Raw genomic sequence first — 15,253 nt, 5'->3', positions numbered from 1 at the left:
CGTTGCGGCGAGATAGGGCGTCGGCCACGGTGTTGAGGCGCCTAGGGCGGTACTCCACCGTGAAGTCGAAGCCGAAGAGCTTGTTGATCCACTGGTGTTGTGGCACCGTCGACAGCCGCTGTTCTAGGAGGAACTTAAGGCTGTAGTGGTCCATGCGCACACGGAACGAGCGCCCCCATAGGTAGGGTCGCCAGTGGCGCACTTCCTGTACCAAGCCAATGAGTTCCTGCTCATATGCCGCGAGCTTGAGGTGACGTGCAGCGAACGGCCGGCTGAAGTAGGCGAGCGGCCCGTTGCCCTGGTGTAGGATGGCACCGAACCCCGCTCCCGAGGCGTCGCAATCGACGATAAACGACATGTCTAAGTCTGGCATCTGGAGCACGGGGCCCGTCGTGAGGGCCCCATTTAGGGCCTCGAAGATAGCGGTAGCCTCGTCGTCCCAAGCGAAGGCATCACGCCGCAGCAGGCGCGTGAGCAGCGAGGCGATGAGGCTAAAATCCCGGATGAACTTCCGGTAGTACCCGGTGAGGCCCAGGAACCTGCGTAGGGCGCGCGGTGAGTGCGGCGTCGGCCAGGCAGCGACGGCCGCCACCTTGTCTGCATCCATCGCCACCCCGTCGGCGGAGATGACGTGTCCGAGGCAGGCCACCGAGGTCGTCCCGAACGAGCACTTCGAGCGCTTAAGGTGAAGACAATGCGCTCGAAGCTCGTTGAAGACGATGGCGATATGCTGGAGGTGCTCCGCCCACGATGTGCTGTAGATTAATATGTCATCAAAAAAAACCAGCACAAACCGGCGTAAGTATGGGCGGAGGACGTCGTTCATCAGGGCCTGAAAGGTCGTTGGCGCGTTGGTGAGGCCGAAGGGCATCACCACCAACTCGAATTGGCCATGATGGGTCCGGAACGCCGTCTTGGCAATGTCCTCTGGGTGCATGCGCACCTGATGATAGCCCGACCGGAGGTCGAGCTTGGTGAAGAACCGCGCCCCGTGGAGCTCGTCGACCACCGGGATCGGGAACTTGTCCTTGAGTGTCAGGGCGTTGAGGGCGCGGTAGTCGATGCAGAAATGCCACGTGCCATCCGACTTGCGCACGAGCAGCACCGGCGCTGAGAACGGCGACGTGGAGATCCTGATGATGCCCGCAGCAACCATGAGCGTGCACTGACGCTCCAGCTCGTCCTTCTGCAGCTGCGGGTAGCGGTACGGTCGCACCGCCACCGGTGTCGAAACCGGCAGGAGGTGGATACGGTGGTCACACTCCCTGGGGGCGGCAGGGCTTGCGGCTCCTCGAAGATGTCACCGTGCTGCTGCAGGAGGTGGGTCAGCAGGGGTGCTCGGCGTCATCGTCCCCGGAGACGAGCTGAAGCTGAGGGGCTGGAGCGGCGCCCCCGAGGCCCTCCCAACGGATGCGGCGGCCCTGGCACCAGAACGTCATCGTCAGGGCATCGAAGTCCCACAGGATGGGACCGAGCGTCCGCAGAAATTCGACGCCAAGGATGAAGTCGAAGCAGCCCAAGTCGATGCCGGCGCACGTGATGGTGAAGTGATCGTTGCCGATGGTGAGGGGCACATGCTGGGCCAAGCCGTGGCAGTGAAGGCGGTCACCGTTGGCCACGGTCACGCGAAGGTGATCCCCACCCATCGGCTGTAGAGCGAGGCGGTGCATGGTGGCGGCGGGCAGGAAATTATGCGTGGAGCCCGTGTCCAACAACGCCACCAGGGTCTTGCCATGGATCATGACCTGCAGTAGCATCGTGCGCTCGTGGCAGATGCCGGCGAGCGCGTGCAGGGAGACGACGAAAGGCTTGGCGGTCGCAGGCGTCGACTCGGCCGGCTCGGGTGGAGCCGTCGCATCGACTGTGTCGGGTGTCGCGTCCGCCTCGTCCGCGTCGACTGTCTCCAGGTAGAAGAGGCGCAGACACACGTGGCCGGGCGCGTAGGGCTCATCGCAGTTGAAGCAGAGCCCAAGGCGGCGGCGTTCGACCTGCTCCGCCGGGGTAAGTCGGCGGAACGTGCGAGTAGCCGCTGGTGCGGGGCTTGCCGGCCCAGTCGGGGTGGAGCAGTTGGCGGCCGTGGTCGTCGGTGGAGGACGAGTGGTACGTCCTCCATGGGCGGGGGGGGCGCCCTGCTGAACCGCCTGGGCGCGACGCTCATAAGCGCGCGCTTAGTGCATCACCGTCTGGAGGTCCTGCGGGGCCTAGAGTTCCACGTCCACACGGATGTGGTCGGGGAGGCTGCCAACGAAGAGGCCGGCGCGCTGCTGCCGTGCCACCCCGGGGGCGTGGCACGCGAGGTCCTGGAAGCGGTCGGCGAAGTCCTGCACCGTGGTGGTGAAGGCCAAACACCCAAGTTTCGCCAAGCGACTGCCGCGAATCGGAGGACCGAAGCGTAGAAGGCAGAGCTCGCGGAAGCGGTCCCATGGGGGCATGCTGCCCTCATCCTGCTCGAGGGAGTAGTACCTTTTCTGGGCGGTGCCGCGGAGGTGGTACGAGGCGAGCCAGGTACGGTCCGAGGCGAGGGTGCGCTGCCCGCGGAAGAACTGCTCGCATTGGTTGAGCCAGTTGAGGGGGTCCTCTACGCCGTCGTACGTGGCAAAGTCGAGCTTGGCGTAGCGTGGGGGTACTCCGCGCGACCGGCGTAGGGCTCCGCAAAGCGCGAGGATGCCGGCTCCGGGAAGGAGGGCCTCCGATGGTCCCCTGCGGTCGTTTAGATGGGAGGAGGCGCCGACGCGGTCGGGTAGACGGGCGGGGGCGCCGTCGCAATCACCCAAGCTGGGAGCTGCGAGGGCGATGGCGGGAACGGCACCTGCTGGATGGGTACGCCCTGGGGAAACAAGGCGGGCCCGACACTGGGGGTCGGCTGCCACGGCGACCACGGCGCAGGGGGCGACGAGGCCGGGGGCGGGGCGGGCACGCCCTGGAAGGGCGGAAATGCCAACGCGGCCGAGGAGGCGGCGATGACCGGTGGCTGCGGCGGCGTGGTCATCCCACGTGGAGGGTGTCGGCTGCGAGGGCGGCGGTGCGGAAGTGGGTGGGTTGGGCGGTGAGGTGGTGGTGGTGGCTGGAGAAGATGACATGACCGAACGAGGACAATCTGATACCAAATTGGTAGAATCAGCTAATCTACCCGGTCTAGGACGAAGGTTATAGGGGTAGGAAGGGATTGTGTGCGTGCGGAGGCGAGAGCGCCTGCGGCAGGGTGCCGTCGTGCGAGCGTGAGGGAGGCGGCGGCTGCTGAACAGAGGCGGCGGCTAGGGTTGTAAGTCCGACTCCTTGGGGCCTTGTTTGGTACTAGTGTTTTAGTGGGGATTAGTGGGGATAATACTCTAGAGTATTGGGTGAATCACTGTTGTCACTCAATCCCCACAAAACCCCATCCCCAATCCACTGGGTAGGGGTAGAGTATTGGGGATTGAAAAAATTACACTAAAATTTGGGGAAAAGTGGGGATAAGTGGGGATTAAACTCGGTCATACTCTAGCACCAAACATGTACTGGGGATAAGTGCGGATTTGAAGTTTGGAGCGGATTATCCCCGCTAATACCCACTAAAACTCTAGTACCAAACAAGCCCTAAGGAGTCGGCAACAAATATATGTTTATTGTTTAATCTCAGAAATCCAATTACAACTCTTATTTATAATGGAAACAGATAATTGGGCTAAGCCCCTAACTAGGCCTGGCCGGTGGGCCTCCTCCGGCGGTAGACCAGGCCGATCATAACACAACGCGACATAGACTGAACTTTTGTGGATACGGGAGAAACACGCGACAATGCACACTACCCCCTGGGTGACACATCTTAGCTCGCACAACACATCAACGATCAGAGAATTAGCGAAATTATTTTTGAATGCACTTGTGCTAGAATACTTAGAGGAGTAAGTCGTGATTAACCGTGGGTTGCAATTAACCATTTCTAGTTGGCAGTCCATGTAGATATACAAAAGGATATTGACTCCTATGAAAAAATGGAAGAAAATAAACAAACATGCCTCTTATAAGCTCCAAAAAGGTTATTTTCTCCAAGAAAAAATATGTGCGGGATAATATTTCTGGGAATTTCATGGCAGCTGAGTCAAAAATTGATATATGTGATCTAAGTTAGAAAACACACTGACTCAGGTAACAACAACTCCGGGCAAGAACATACATTATAAGAGAAATACCCAACAAGTTATTCTCTTTGGGCTCTCATAGTTCTTCATAATATCAAAAGTCAAGAACACGAGAGATCTACCACTCAGGGTCGTAATTAACCGTCTCTAGTTAACATTTGAAACAAGACGACATAGAGATAACTTTCGTGGATACGGGAGAAACAGGTGACAATGCACACCACCGCCTTGGGCGATGCAACTTAGTGCGCAAAGCAAATCATCAATCAAAGAATTAGCTAAGATATTTATGAATACGCTTGTGTTAGAATATGTATATGAGATAGTCGCGCACAATTTGCGCATGGTGATTACAAGTTCACTTACCTTTTACTACCTTGACCACGATGACCTCAACCATGGCAATGTTTACAACTACACATCAGAAATAATTCTATCAAAGCGTCTGCATCGTCAGTTGCGTCCACAACACTCCCCCTATAACTATTCGAGGAAATAGAAGACAATAGAAGAGGACATTGACTATGACTAGCTAGAGAAGATGATGGAAGCGCGGGACTACAAATTCATATACAATCGGCCGCTTTGCTCCCACTATGAGTGAGGAAGAATGTTAGAATGTGTATGAGACGAGTTAGGATTGACTAGGCCTCTAGATCATCTTGTACTCGAAGTATCTCGCTCATCTGTTTTACATGTATACTTATAGCTTTTGAGGATCCAATCAATACAACAACACAAGTTCGGGATCTATAACTTGGAAATCGTGTTGATACGTAATGTTGCTTCTACTAGTTGTCGTTTCCAGCGCCTGAGGCCATGGCGCTGCCGTTCTTCCTGTCGACGACAACCTCCGTCATGGGTACCCGACTGGTCTTAACCTTGCGGGCCTCGAGGATCTGCTGCGTCGACTTGTAATAGATGGCGTACAGGATCACCTGCCCCACCGCGAAAATGACGCCCAACACATTGGGAATCTGCATTGAAAGATTACAAATTTAATCTTGACCATGTCGCAACATGAAAAACGTGATCAAAACGGAAAAGATTTCATAAAGGCAAACATGTATTTTGTACAAGAGAACACTTTTAGTTCGCCTAGAACTGCATGCTACATAGCCCATGGAGTCTCCGTTTGCAAATACGTGTAGCTGGGTCTCCATTTTAAGTTTCCCATTCTACCCGATGTTAGCAAAACATAGACTGTCCTATGATGGTAGTAAAGCCGTATTCCCAGCACAAAAAAACATGCATGTTGAGGATCTGCATCGAAAGAAAGCCAATTCATTCGTAATTGCGAGGATTCGCCTAGAACTGCTACATTGACCGTGGAGTCTTCATCATTATTCAAACAAAAAGCTTAGTACTACCTCCGTTTTCATAGACAAGGATTTTTTTCAAAATTCAAACTATTTAAAGTTTGACTAAACTTTTAGAAAAATGTATTAGCATAACAATCTAAAATTAATAGAGTTAGATACATCCTGACATATATTTTCATATATTATCTGTATCATATCATAGTTCTTGATAATTTTTTTAATAAAATCGATCAAAATCTACTTAGCTTGACTGTTTTAAAAAAATATAGATCTTATTCATTGAAACGGATAGAGTAAATCATCATTTATTGTCAGTAGGCTGTTTTTCCGGTTTCTGTTTTTTTCTTTATTTTTTTGACCAGGCAAAGACATGACGCGTTGTGGAGGTTACTTGTAGCAGTCTCAGATGCATGTCTAGCTAATGATCGTTGTAAAGAACAGTAAAAACAAGTGAAAACATTCATGCGTCTTAGATGACTTACGGTGATGTAGAGGTCGAACTTGATGAGAGCGTAGGCAGTCCAGCTGATGCCACATGCGAGCGAGGCCAAGGAGAGAAACAGGGGCATATACTCCACACTCTTGGTCTGGATCACCATTTTCTGAAATGCGGACACCGAAATTAACATGATGAAAAGAAGCCAAACCATATTAAAGCCAATTAATTGTCTACTATGTCAATTCATCCAAAGTCCATGCAGTAAAACGGAAGCAACTTGTACAGGTATTAAGCAGATCAGCATGAAGCATGAAAACTATTTACACTGTTCAAGACGTGGTCCCCGCAAAAATATTAGAGCATCTCTAACAGAGCCCGGAACTGAATTTTTCCGACGAATTTACGGGTTCGGGCCGAAAGTGGCGTAGTACGGAGCCCGAATCGATGCGGCCCGTATAAGTAGTTTGGGGGCTCGAGAAACTGGAGCGTCGACTCGTATAAGTACAGGCCATGGAGGGGAGTTGGGTTCCAAAACCCTACTCCCCCCCCGCCCCTGCCGCCGCTCCACCTCCGGCTACGAATTACTTCGCCGTCATCGGCTTCTCCGCTCTGCCGCCACCACCCCTCCTACCGCAATGGGGCGCTTAAGACGCGTCGGTAGGGGAGGTGGGTGAATCGGCGGCGGCAGGTCGCCACCGCGTCCGCCGGGTGTCTGGTCGAAAGCGGACCGCGCTAGGCGGTCACGCTCCGACGGAGCTTGGAACGGGCCGCGTAGGTTCGCGCGCCTACATGCACGCTCGGAGAAGGGCGGGGAAGCCGAGGCGCCGCCAGCCGACGCGTGAAGCCCGCCGCTCACCTGCGGGAGCTCGTCGAAAGCGGCGTCGGTCGAGGTGGTCGTGCTTGTCCTCGCCTAGGCACCGCCGGCGAGCCTAAAAACCCTCCTCCGTCGCTAGCAAAGCCCCGATGACAATCCCGGGGCTAATTTCTTAGTTTTAGGGTCAAATTAGTGCGGCGGATTAGGGTTAGTTAAGTATTTTGGTTGATATTGTAAATTATGTTCCAATGTAACTCGATCGTAGCAAGAATTCCTTTTATTTCGCAAGGATCATATTGTAGCAAGATTCCCGCGACTTTTGATTTCCATTTTTCGATTCGCTTTTTCGGTTTCTATTCTGCGCCGTGACTCAAAACATTGAAATAAAAAAATTCTGGAGACTGAACTACGTGTTTTCGGTTCCACTTTATATGGGCTCTGCTAGTGATGCTCTTAGAGAGACCACGAGACTACTCATGAGTGCTTAGAGTCTGACGTTGGTTAATGAAATTACTATAGAGTAATCCAGCCTTCTTTTCATGTGTGCTCTATTCGCATTCCAGCAGCACTTAGTCAGTATGAGCTGATCTCAGAATCAACCAATAAAATACTAGTACCACAAAATCTCACACGCATATACTAATTCCTTAGTGAGAGGAGATGACGAGGGTGATACGGATCGATGCGTACCATGCAGGAGAGCGGCGCGGCGTACATGGCAGCCTCGAAGAAGACGCACAGGATGCCGACGATCATGGACCTGTGGGTGTGCGTGTGGGTGAGGTTGAGGACTAGCGCGGCGACGACGGAGACAAAGGCGACCTCCGCGACGAGGATGAGGAGGACCCGACGTCGAGCGGCACCAACAGAGTAGGCGAGGAAGAGCGCGATGTAGTGGAGCTCGATGGTTATGCCGATAACGTTGATGGTGATGATGAGCATGTTGTGCGGCGTCACTGCCGGGAGGCCGTAGAGCAGCCACATCATGCAGTTCAAAAGCGTGGCGAGGTATGGCACGGCCGAGTACTCCGCCACCGTCTTATTCTTCCAGATGCCGTAGAACGTCGGCCTGGAAATTCCATGGTAGGGAGCGTGAGTTCTCTTGCCTGTCCATTGATCGAGCTCGAGCTAAGTGAATTTCCACGCTATTTTAAACATTGATTCTTACACTGGGGAAAGAAAGAGCACCACGGCAGTTACATTGCCTGCAAGACAGACACCAAACGAAAAGTAAAATCAGGATTCAGGAGTAGATCTTGAAGAGCATTTGAATGGAGCAAAAGTTCACGAAGAGGATGTGTGTAAAGTCGTTGGTGAGAATAATCGAAAAGAGGATGAGCATTAGGAGCCGACAACACCCACATGATTTTTGCTCGTCAAGGATCGTTACAGAAGCAGAGGGTTCGAAAGGGGACAGCGACGCACCTATCACCCCGATGGCCGTGCGGATGGTGTCCGGCGTCATGGTGGCTTCCCGCGGCGAGAGGTGACTGCAGGAACTGATGGATCTAGAGTGAAGGGATCCCCGGACTTTGGAGGCAGTTTCGGCGGCGAGAGTGAACTGCGACGGACGCGAGAGAGATGGATCGCCGGAGTTTGGAGGGGTGGGAAGAGAGATGGATCGGAGGATGATACAAGTGCAACGGACCCCTCTCTCTTGCTGCCGCTTTGGTCTGATACTCTGATCTGATGAGTGAATGGAAAAATGCCAAACGGGGTCCTTTAAATAGCAATCTCTTCTCTGTCAGGCTCTCTCTCCATGCACACTGTATAGGCGATCCCGTCTCTCTATCTCTCTCTATAACAACCAGTACTCCAGACCACGTCTCTGTAACAACCAGGCCATGCAGCCATTCTGATCATCTTTTCTTTGCACTGCTATTTCGTCCTTTCGCCTTTTCTATTATGGTAGTGCATATCCGTATCATCTTTTCTTTGTACTGCTATTTCTTTTGTGTTCTTTATTTTGTGGTAGTGCATATTCTCATTATTGGTCGAAGTTGACGCCAAAAGGTATTGTGGCCACTTAATCAAGGTAGAAAGCAAATTAAAAGTATTGAAGACGACAGCTTAGTCGGTGAAGACACATACACAACAACATCAGGCCATTTACAACAATTGAAAGCAACTTCGCAAAATTTATAACAATGCTTGTCAACTTCACAACAACGAAATACAATTTAACAACAACTAAAAGAAACTTAATTAGCGGCAAATAAAAGCAATTTGATTGATATAGCCCGGTTATTATAATTTGTAAAGAAAAAAAAAGAAACAAAGGAACCTAGTGGAACGGGGAGGATTTCGGCCCATTGGACTGATGTAGATTAAAATGGAATGAGAGAGTACCTTGAATTCCTTTCTGAGCTCCCATGCACCTATCTTGGATTGACTTATTATACTTTGCGTGCTAAGTTGCTATGGCTAGTAGACATTCTTGTTCTAGTCATATTAAATCAGATCTATTTTACAGTCGTTTTGTATACCAGTGGAGCAAATTAAAAATCAGCTATTCGCAAAAAAAAACAGCTACATTATAATATCTCATGAGCCATAGTGCTGGACTGCATCATATATTAAAATTCAGAGCCAAAGAAAGTGACGTTCTGCCTATCACTTGGTAAGCTACATGCTGCATGATCGTTAGTGGAAGTCGACTTTTATAGAGACCATGTTTGCGTGGCAACCTCTTTCCCCTAAAAAGATATCATTTCTCTTAATGTATTTTCAGGTGATTTATTATTATTACATAGTTGGTGATACATATGCAAATGGTACATACAAAAGGATCTGATCACTTCTAAGAATAACATGCAAGAACTTCTAACAAACGAGCTTGAATCAGCGCTGGAGAACACCTGGTATTAATCAGTGCCACAGACTTTCTAGAAGAAAGCTTTTTGCCAATTCGGTGTTTTTAAGCCATATATGTCTGGGAGAGCTCGACACTTGTCCCCGGGTCCAGTAAGAGCAATTCCAATAGTGTAGTCAGCTAGCTGCTGGCTATAAGCCAAGTGTCATATCATCTATAGCCAACTTAGAGCCAACATATACAATAGTGAGCTATAAAAATGTAGTACTTAATCAATGTGTGGCCCACCTTTCACTCTCACAAAGTGTCTAGGAGCATGTGCTAGAGCTGGCTCTCCTTCTCTCTCCTCCTCTCTCTCCTCCTCTCTCTCCTCCAACTAAGCAATAATATACTATTTTAATCCTTATAGCCAGCTGACTAGGACTTATTGTACTTGCTCTAAGTGATGTTGTATTGAGATGGTACTGTATAGTATTTTTTAGGGAAGCGCTGAGCGTCCCCCGGGGGATCAAAACGTGTGATCCCCCGGGTGGAGAGGGCGACACGTGTCCGGTAAAAGAAGATAAGCGCGTGCTGACCCAGTCCTCAATCTAAACTACACGCAACTCCAGCTCCTAACCTCCCGTGTCCGCGCTCGATCTGCAGCAGCGGCGCCCGCCTCTCCACCGGACCTCCGCTGCACGAAAAATGTCGCCGCCGCCTCTGCAAAAACCTCCGGCGAGGTCCTCAGATGATCCACGCTAGGAAGCAACCGCAGCCCAAGCAGCACCTCCATCCTCCCCCTGGCAGCATCCTCCCCTCTTCCTGTAAGCAATTCGCTCGCAGCACCGCATCCTCTAATGGTAGCACCGTCGCCGGAGCCGGAGAAGACGCCGATGTGGTCGCTTGCAGCAACATCGCTGCCCGATTGTAGCAACACCGCTAGCGGGGCGTAGCAGGTGCCGCCGCCACTTGCAGCAACGCCGCTGACGAGGCGCCGCCAACGCCACCGCCGCTTGTAGCAGAGCGAGCGGCCGGACGTAGCAGCCGCCGCTGCCGGTTGCAGCAAAGCCACCGGCCGGATGTAGCAGGCCGCCACCAGCCAGACGTAGCAGGCCGCCACCCCCGCCTGCAGCAGAGCGAGTTGCTGGACGTAGCAGGCGCCGCCGCCGATTGCAGCAGACGCGTCGGCCGGACGTAGCAGGCGCCGTTGCCGCCACCACACTTGCAGCAGAGCGAGCGGCCGGCCGAACGGAGCAGGGGTCGCCGTTGGTTGTAGCAGAGCCGCCGGTCTTTGGTAGCAGCGCCACCGGCGGGACGCAGCAGACTCCACCGCCGCTTGCAGCAGAGCCAGCGGCCGGTCGTAGCAGCGCCGCCGGCCGTAACAGCGCCGCCGGCCATAGCAGCGCCGCCGGCCGGACATAGCAGTCACCGACACTCATGTCTTCGCGGCACCGGTGCCTCCCCGTACCACGCGACACCCATGGCTCGCTGCCGCCCTCCAGGCCTCCCGAAGCCCCCGACACCGAGGGCTTGACAGCGAATGGAGACGATGAACTTGGCCATACGAGGGCTTCCTCCATCTGGAGCTTGAAGCGGATGAACTCGGTCGTGCCGGGGCGCCGGAGACGGAGGCGGGAGATCTTGAGGAGCCGAGCGTGGCTAGGACGGGCCGAATCGGCGGCGGCCGGCAAGAGTAGAAGCACTGGTGATTGTGTCTCGCCTGGGAGACATGAGCAGAACGAGAGGACGCGAGGAAGAAGAGGACGGGAGATTGGGGTGGAGATAAGGTTTGAGTGGGGCCCACATCGTTCGTGTGTTCGGTTTCTCTCCAGCTGTAGGACGCGTGGCGCGCAACCAAGACGGAGGACGGGATGTGTGCGTGGACCACGGAAGCGCGTGAGTGGGTGGAACCGGACGATTTGATCGCTAATCGTCCGGGTGATCGCCAGCGTTTCCCTATTTTTTAGTGTGTGGAACATTTCCCGATTTTGGCAGAGTGGCGTATCGATCCGTACTTCCTGGCCCACACAGATGGTCTGTGCTGTACGTACCCGTTGTCACAGAGTCAAGCGTACCGTTGGACGTTACTGTCTTCTGCCGGAACATCAACACACTATTTCGGTTCCATCTACTTCACGAGCACTTCGTTGGAGAAAAATATCTAGTGATACAATCCCCTAAATGATACGATAATTTCAGTTGTTAAAATTCAAAATTTCAAGTTCCAAAATATTAACAAAAACGCTGGGTGTTCATAGGGTGCTTGATTACAATTCCTACAATTTCAAGAACCAAATCTGAAACACACACCAAGAAACAAAAAAAACACAAATACAACATGAATAGTGACAAACAAGACAACACAAATTGGCACTGCTTACATATCAATTTGTGTTTTCTCTCTTTGTGTTTCAAAATTGATTCTGAAAATTTTACAAATTGTGAACACTAAAAAAAATTCGACTTTTTTTAACCATAAAATTTTGAATTTTTCTAACTAGTACCATGGTATCATTTAGTGTTTGGTATCAGTAGATATGTTCTCCACCTCATTGTTAATTTTCTTCTGTGTGTCCTGTGAAGATGCATGTCCAACTCAGATTCAGATGTCTTCGGACTAAAACTACACTGCTCGTCGCCTAAACCTACACGACACGGGGGCAACCCCTCTGGCAGCCTCGGGCCCCTTTCGCACCCCTCCCCCCTCATCCTCTCCCCCACCATTACCAGAGGACCCGTCAGGCAAAGTCTAGGCGGCAGGGCATGCTCACTCACGCGGTGGTGGCAAAGCTCTTTTGGTGGCGTATGGGTCGATGGCGGCTTGGCGGCGAGGTGTTGGGGGCTCTACAGCAAGCGAGACGAGGCAACACCAAAGGAGGCGCATCCTACCTGTGGCGGTGGCGCCCCTGTAACGGTCGTGAGCTCCGAACATGCTCAGGCCAGATGTTCTCGGGCGGGCCTAGCCTAGGCTTGTTGTAGCATCTGGTCGGTGTGGTGGCGCCTGGTGGAGCCAGCTGATGGGCACCATGGGATTTCCGGCTAGGCGGTGGCGGGCTAAACCCAACGTTTAGCCCATGTTTCGTAGTGGTCGTGGTGGGACGATTGTCGGCACCTCTCGCTCGACTGATGGCTTTTTTAGCTCGCCTCTCATTGATGGAGAGACCGAAGCAAGTCCTTTATGCACGCAGCTGATAGCTTTAGGGTTGGCACCAGAGCCAGTGCAAAATCCTATGTGGAGCTGACCACATCGATGCCCGAGTGCGCTGTCACCTCCTTGGAGGCGTGCTTGTGTTTCTCGGCTAAGGCACTAGAGAAACCCTAGATCCAGTCAATGGATTGTGCGACGGCGGGATGGCTGTGTTGCTCACTTCCTTACAAGCGTTGCCTACCTGGTTCGTGTAGTTCTCGGTGTGCAGTTAGAGTCGGTGTCGCATGCCGATTAGAGAATGGGTATTCTAGGCGCTCTGTACACCATCTGATGTGGGCATACCTAAACATGTACCTCTCGTTACCATTCCCGGTGCGTTCCAAGCAAAGGTGTCAACACCCGGATTTTTAAGTCCAGATGCCTGTTATGCCATACATCGCAATCCCAGGAATATTGTTGTTGCGAGACATAACAGTTGAATATCATAAGTCATCATTCATTACATACCATAGTCGTCTTACAAATAGGGATCACCTGATCCAATATTACAATAATAGTTGAACTATTGTTTCAACACACATCACAAATACATAGCGGAAGCGTAAAGATAAGGGACTCTCTAGTCCACAGGCCAACGCTTGACGTCAGAAGATTCCCTAGTTGTCGTAGGCGTCCTGCTGGTCGTCCTCTTCATACTGCTGTTCTGCTTCATAGTCTGGCCATTTGAATAGCCAGGGACAAAGCCGTGAGTACTTTAAAGTACTCGCAAACTATTACTAATGTAAGTACTAGCAATTCTAGTAAGGGGAATGCTTAGTTCTAGTTTCTTTTGCATAAAGCCAATTTTAGTTCGCAAGTATTTGAAATAAAAACTCTTCATGTGCTAACTAACTCAAGTGGGAACATTAGTGTCATTCCCACAACTCAATTGTATTTCAAAATCACCAATTCAATTTCAAATCACAAGTCACCCTTCACATGTCACATTTTTGAAAAGTTCCGATGACGGAACAAGTATGGCCTTTCCAACCGTCCATAACCGTGGACGCGGCTATTCGAATAGTTCTACACTCTGCAGAGGTCGTACACTTGTGCCACAACATTTGCAATAATCCGTCGTGGTTAACTCGCCCGATTTATCACACTCCGTGTGCGGACTACCAACCATAACCTTTCACTTACATACCCTAGTATAGGCATCTCTCCCCATGAGCTTGGCCTCCCGAGTGAAGACAAACCTGTCGACTGGGAACCGCACGAGGCTTGGGCCGGACATTCACCTCATATTCACGTCATATCACATCATTTCATATCTCTTTGGAGGCAGCCCTTGGCATAACCCCGATGACGCTTGTTTAGAGGGAACCCATACTAAGATATATAAACTTCTAGTTAAGCCCTACCCATATCGGTATCGTGGGGGTACTTGTAAAATTGGAATGGTATCGCATCCGAACCCAACCATCGGCTTTGGTAAAATTCACCAAGTCATTCACAAGTCATATTCACCTTCAAAATCTTTCAATAGAATGACTCATCATTCCAAGGTTTTCAAAGTCATTTCACACACACAAATTCCCATCTAGAATAGCCAATTTCAATTTAGCACTAGGTATGAGGGGTGCTAAGTAATTTGCTTTGCTTCTAGGCTAACTTTGATACTCTTGTACTAATCCAATACTAACCCAGTGAATCATGAATCAAAAAAATACTTTGATAAAACAAAAGTAAATAAAGCTTGTAAGGTAAAACTGGGACATAGGATCATAAGCATAAATTAAATGAAGTAATGCCTTGCTCATGGTGAGCTTTGCACTTTGCAAGAGTATTATCTTGCAACAATAGAACTTGCAAAGGTGTTAGCTTGCAAGAGTATAGCTTGCCTTGGTGGTTGAGGTGGTCAAAGTGGTCTTCTTCTCCTTGAAAGTAGACTTCCTCCTCCTCTTGATACTCCTCGGTACTAGCGTCTAAAATACGAAATACGGGGTACAATCACCAAACAATTCATTGGCTATTCTAAAGATCACATGTATTCACACAAACTATTCTATTCACACAATTAATACAATTTGGTGCATTGGTGGTCTTGCTTGAGGAAAAATAATTTCCTCTCATTTCATATGTACATGATAGTTTCCATATAGTTCTTGATGAATAATTTCCTCTCATTGAATCTTCTTTAAGATTTAATTTCTCAAACAATTACCCATGAATTCAGGTTGCCCTAAGTCAACCATTCATCATCATCATTTGAGAAAATGATTTAAATGAGGCAGAGATACCTCATGCTATTTAACACTTCTACAAATGATTTAAAATCTCCAAATATTTCATATCAGAGCATTTAACCAGGGGTCCAAACTTCATATGAAAGTACTTGGGACAAGATTTAAATGAAGTGAAACACCTCATATACTTTACACAAATTAAACTAGCATCACACATTACTATTAAGTGGATAGGTGTGTTGTTTTCTTATTTAAAAATAATTTCCTCTCATACTAACTTAGGTGTTACTTTTAATTACTTAGAGAAATAATTTCCTCTCATTATCTTATTAAGATTTAATTTCTCTTATGAATAAGATATGACCTAGATTGACCAAAGTCAACCTC

General features: G+C 50.4%; 1 protein-coding gene across 1 annotated transcript; it reads right to left on the bottom strand.

The window, feature by feature from the left end:
• Positions 1-4,680: 4,680 nt before the first annotated feature.
• LOC124661472 (bidirectional sugar transporter SWEET4-like) lies at positions 4,681-8,450 on the bottom strand. Its single transcript, XM_047199331.1, has 5 exons — positions 8,122-8,450; positions 7,865-7,901; positions 7,387-7,765; positions 5,926-6,045; positions 4,681-5,098 (listed from the first exon to the last, which is right to left on the bottom strand). Exons 1-5 carry the CDS (start codon positions 8,159-8,161, stop codon positions 4,913-4,915), a joined length of 762 nt encoding a protein of 253 aa, XP_047055287.1. The 5' UTR covers positions 8,162-8,450; the 3' UTR covers positions 4,681-4,912.
• Positions 8,451-15,253: the final 6,803 nt, after the last annotated feature.

This window comes from Lolium rigidum, chromosome 6, assembly GCF_022539505.1.
Source record: "Lolium rigidum isolate FL_2022 chromosome 6, APGP_CSIRO_Lrig_0.1, whole genome shotgun sequence".
NCBI classification, from domain to species: domain Eukaryota; kingdom Viridiplantae; phylum Streptophyta; class Magnoliopsida; order Poales; family Poaceae; genus Lolium; species Lolium rigidum.
The sequence above is the reverse complement of the archived record's forward strand: the minus strand, read 5'-3'. Positions and strand labels throughout refer to the sequence as shown.

Excerpts from the sequence above, each read along its gene's own strand:
- LOC124661472 (XM_047199331.1), bottom strand. The coding sequence starts at position 8,161 with ATGACGCCGGACACCATCCGCACGGCCATCGGGGTGATAG. Across the intron at positions 7,766-7,864 it reads GTGCTCTTTCTTTCCCCAGT|GCCGACGTTCTACGGCATCT; the intron begins GTAAGAATCAAT and ends TGGAATTTCCAG. Across the intron at positions 6,046-7,386 it reads CCGCGCCGCTCTCCTGCATG|AAAATGGTGATCCAGACCAA; the intron begins GTACGCATCGAT and ends TCCGCATTTCAG.